Source organism: Limulus polyphemus, unplaced genomic scaffold (assembly GCF_000517525.1).
Source record: "Limulus polyphemus unplaced genomic scaffold, Limulus_polyphemus-2.1.2 Scaffold1792, whole genome shotgun sequence".
Classification (NCBI taxonomy): domain Eukaryota; kingdom Metazoa; phylum Arthropoda; class Merostomata; order Xiphosura; family Limulidae; genus Limulus; species Limulus polyphemus.
In genome coordinates, this window is record NW_013667402.1 from 157575 (window position 1) to 162660 (window position 5086).

Consider the following 5086-nt stretch of genomic DNA (forward strand, 5'->3'; position numbering starts at 1 on the left):
ATAGCTCTCGTGTAGCTTTGCGCGAAATTCAAAAACAAATGCAAACAAACTTCGGCACTGAAAAATCACTATCCACGTCTCTGAGTACAATTGCGATCTGTTTGTACCTACTTATATCCTATGTTTCATAAGTTATGACAGCAACATGCCTGAATTTCGCACTTATTTTACTTATTATGATTTACTTATTTTGATGGCTGTCTTGGTCGTAACTAAACGGCTTCCCATGTCTTTTAAAGAAACGTTCGATTCAACGGCTGTCATTTGCGCTCAATTCCATTAACTCTAAAATATTTGTCCTTACTGGCTTATCATAGTCTTTCAGTGCGATATCAAAGAAACTATACTTTAGCACATAGCTTTCAAGTATTGCCTGTTTTCATCCACATGCATGTCATGGTCTGTATTAAATTCAGCAGTAACGATATGGTTTTTAAAGAGGAAATATGGGAACCGCATTTTTGATGAACGTAAAGGTTTTTCGCTTGCCTATTCTTAATTTGAAAGTTCGTATGAAAGGTTTGGTTTGCTTTTAATTTCGCGCAAAACTACACGAGGGCTATCTGCGCTAGCCGTCCTTAATTCAGCAGTGATAGATTAGAGGGAAGGCAGCTGGTCAACACCACCAATTCTTGGGCTACTCTTTTACCAACGAATAGTGGGACTGGCCGTAATATAATAATGTTCTCACGGTTGAAAGAGCGAGCATGTTCGGTGTGATGAGGATTCGAACCTTCAACCTTCAGATTGCGAGTCTAACCACCAGGACTTCATACGAAAAGCTTGGTCTCTTCACCTACTTCTACCAAGTGCATGACAATTGGGCTAAAAAACTTCGATCAATTACTGGACTATATTCAAGCCACAAACATGTTGATAGGTTGCATGCCATTATTTTCCAGACTTTCTCTCTCCACTCACTGCGAATGAAACTTCTGGTTGGTAGAGTCCGTTTTCAATAAATCTTACAGTGTCTGTAAGGCCATACAGGTCTCGTATTATTTGTGCTGTGCCCTGCTCTGAGGTTGGCATATAATTTTGTTTCTGAGACTGGCACAGCAGATACACGTGTTTTTGGTTCTTCATTTTGGAAACAGTCACTATTTTGTCACAATTTTACTGTACTTTATCAAATATTAACCTAACGTGTAAATGTATTTAGCTATAATTGCCAGTACTACACAACAGGTCCCTCAGTGGGACAGCTGTAAGGCTAGGGGTTTTACAAAGCTAAAATCAGTGGTCCGATTCCCCTCGGTGGACACAGCAAATAGCCCGATGTGTTTGTTTGCTTCTTTTTGAATTTCGCGCAAAGGTACACGAGGGCTATCTGCGCTATCCGTTACTAATTTAGCAGTGTAAGAATAGAGGGAAGGAAGCTAGTCATCACCACCCACCACCAACTCGTGAGCTACTATTTTACCTACGAATTGTGAGATTGATCGCCACTTTCTAATGTCCCCACGGCTGAAAGGGCGAGCATGCTTGGTGGGACGGAGATTCGAACGACGGCGAGTCGAGCGCCCTAACCACCTGGCCATGCCAGTGCAATAAAACATGCACACCCACGCGCACAGTGCACAACAAAAATCAGTTGTTACTCTAAAGAAGCAGGTCCGTAACTTACAGCTTACCCACGGGTGGGGAGGGGGGGCAATTTGTATCATTTTATATTTTGATACATACAATAACAATTATTGTACCTTTTGAATTTAACAAAAACTGTTGATTGAATATTTAATTAAAGTATTTTATATATCTTTAAGAGTTAATGCCTTCAATTTTTAATTAACCAAACTGTGTTCGCAAATTAATTAATATTTGTAACTATTATTACTTGAGAATAATTAAAGTCATTAAAGAAACCGCATCTGCTAGATATGTACTTATAACATGATCGAATGTTAGAAACTTACTTGTAGCTTCTTTATTTTTTCAACTATTTTATTATATGTAGCTATTTTATAATCAACAGTACTGAACAAAATTATACAAAATAGAGTATTTCAAGTTATTTTTATACTAAAAAATAAAATAAAATAAAAAACTAGTAAAAGACCCGCCTGGGGCAATTGGATTTAATGTATAGCACGTGACTTTGTTGTGCACGAGATATTTGGGCGTTGACTGAAATCAAATTGATAGATAATTATCACTCAGTATTTTTATTTAATTTAAAATGTTGTTGGTTTAAATTTTAAACTTATATAAACTACGATTCTTTTTCTTGATTTCCAAACGATTAAAGAGCCGCCAACCAGTGTACCATTTAATATTACTGTATTGACAAAGGCGTTTACTAAATTTACGTGGTAGGCCCTATATTGTATTTATTAATATTACTATTAGGCCTACTGATACTATCAGTGATAATGATAGTTTTGACTTATTACTGTTTACGATGTTATGAACTATAATTTATAAGTTAAAACTTACAAGTACTGTAATGTTTAGTACAAGTTCTGTCTTAACTGTTTAATTATTATAAATCACTGATACCAGTACCAATGGTAGTACCATGCATAACACATTACTTAATACTATTGTTATTAACAGTAGATTTTAACAATGTATAATTATATTTTCTTATTGTGTGAGAAATTGTGTTGTTTATGATTCACAATTTTTATTTTCTAAAATAGAAGCTATAACTGGAGTTTGGACTGGTATTCAATATGTCTAAGCAAGAAGTAAAACTTTGCCTGCTTGGGGTGAGTAATTTTTTTTTCTATAACCTATAAAATTATACATTAAAATCAGGGCCATAGGAACACCTGAGATTCTCAGGCCAGGGCTTTATCACAGTGTCATCTTACTAACTGTATTGCTCAGATTGGTTTCAGAGTTTACAAGAGTATCTACCATTTAGTTCTCAAATACATGATGAACTTAAAAATGGACCAGGATCTCATTAACAAATATTTGTTGGGTTGAGTTAGCTTTTGGGTAATAAGGAAAAGTTTAGTTAAGAGGGAAAGTGGAATCTATGCAGGATGAATGAAACATGTAGTTCCTTATATGCAGAAAGGTAGTCTTACATGCAGTCTGATGATTTTTCTTCTGTTGGCTCTGAGGCTTAGTTTGTGGGAGATCAAGGGCAGACTAGTGAGAATTTAGACTATTTTTCCAGCACCTTTCTTTGCTCAGATGGACATTCTGCCTCCTGCACCCTTTTTAAAACTAGTACACCATGTTTGTAATATTTTGAGTATTTCTCCTTTGGCTTATGAATCTTCATTTTCTTTATTGGGAGAAACTAGTTTGTCTGATTACCTGGTCCTTCCACCTTTGCCAGGCATTGCTGTACATACAAGAAGTTTTGTACATCAATTGAGAGAGGGTGTTGCCATGCTTTGGCCTTCTCATTTATTGGATCAGCATACCTTGGCTTTCCATCACCTGTAGAACTCTTATTTGGACTCTCAGAGGTTAAACCCTTTACTTCCTGGCTTGATTGTGATAAAGGGAGTAACTTCATTTCTTTTGTGCTATTCTATTTCTTTTCACAGACCTTCTCATCATTCTTATTTGAATCCCTTTCAGTGTCGGGTGTTGCCTGGTTTAGTATGCTTATACAAATCTGCATTAGCTACCAGTAGTCTCATAACTAAGTTCCTGGAAAATGTAAACGTCTTTGTTAAAACATGAGAAAAAGCAAGGTTCCAGAAGACCATTTGGCTCTTTTTAAGTCATCCTCCCTCAGTGACAAAAACAAAAATTATGTCAACTCCCCAGGGCTGACAGCTGCCCGGGTCTCTTGAGGGGCTCGGCAGTGGGATATTCCAAAGCTCATTAAAAATGCATACTACTTAATGAGCTAAAATGTGAACTGATTTTTTGAAGAAATTTGTCACCTAAATTTCTTTTATGGCAAATCAGCAAAAGTTAATAAATAGAATGAAAGGGGGACCAATGATATTACTGACCCTGAGGCCTGGACTGGCTCTCGATGCCTCTGCAACTCCAAGCTAAATGTAACTCATATTCATATGCCTATCTCAACAAAATGTATAAAATAATCAAAGAACTAATAAATGTATTAGGTCATCAAGAAATTAATGTTGTGTTTTGGAACACTTTCATTAACCACCCCCCAAAAACGTACATAACGTATAATAGTTAAACGAACTGCCTAAACGTCATATTAGTGTAGTCTATGTAATATGTAAAGTTTAGTATACTATAATCCCTTATAGTGATGGGACACCAGACAAATTCGGCATCTAATGCTGTTTGAATACAAGAGAGGAAACAATGCCTCTTTAGCCACAAAGAATATCAAAGAAGTTTGTGGAAATGTTTTGAACATTTGTAAGTGTCAACAATGGTTTAGGAAATTTATTCAGGTGACTTTAGCCTTAAAAACTGTGATGGCAGGGGCTGACATGTTGGGATTGATATTGATGCTCTGAAGAAGCTTGTTGAGTCTAACCCAAGGCAACACACTCGTGAAATGGCCCTAAAATTGAAACAATACGGAAACATCTAAGAAATATGGGAAAACTCCATGAAGTAGGTGTTAGGGTACCTTACAAACTCTCTGATGATCATCATTTCCAACGTGTGAGTGTTGCTTCGTGTCTTCTGGCACGTAATGCGCTTGAACCATTTTTGGACAGAATTGTCACCGGTGATAAAAAATGGATTCTCTGTGCGAATATTAAATGCCAAAAATAATGGCTCAGTCCTAGACAAAAACCACTTCTGACCCCAAACCCTGGACTACATTTGCAGAAAGTGATGCTTTGCATTTGGTTGGCCATCAAAGTAGTAATTCATTTCAAACTCCTCAATCCACAGTGAACTGTCAATGCAGAGATCTATAATCAGCAACTGAAATGTTTAAATCAGAAATGCTCTTCACTCGTCAATTGGAAAGGTGTTCTTTTCCACAACGATGCACTTCCACATGCATGTTTGACGCAACTCAAGTTTATGGAGTTGGGTTGGGAAGTTCTCCCCCACCCACCATATTCTCCATATATGGCACCATCAGATTACCATCTTTTTTGTTCGCTGCAACACCATCTTAATGAGAAAACATATGGAAATGTGGAAGGGGTTAACGAGGACATGTTTTTTGCTT

General features: G+C 36.9%; 1 protein-coding gene across 1 annotated transcript in view; it reads left to right on the forward strand.

Annotated features, from left to right (window-relative positions):
- Nucleotides 1-2115: 2115 nt before the first annotated feature.
- LOC106464954 (ras-related protein Rab-22A-like) overlaps nt 2116-5086 on the forward strand; it is a 35674-nt gene continuing 32703 nt past the window's right edge. The window contains exons 1-2 of the mRNA XM_013925127.2: nt 2116-2312; nt 2643-2711. Of these exons, the coding sequence (XP_013780581.1) occupies nt 2676-2711 (36 nt within the window). The 5' untranslated portion in view covers nt 2116-2312; nt 2643-2675. The remainder of the gene's footprint in view (nt 2313-2642; nt 2712-5086) is intronic.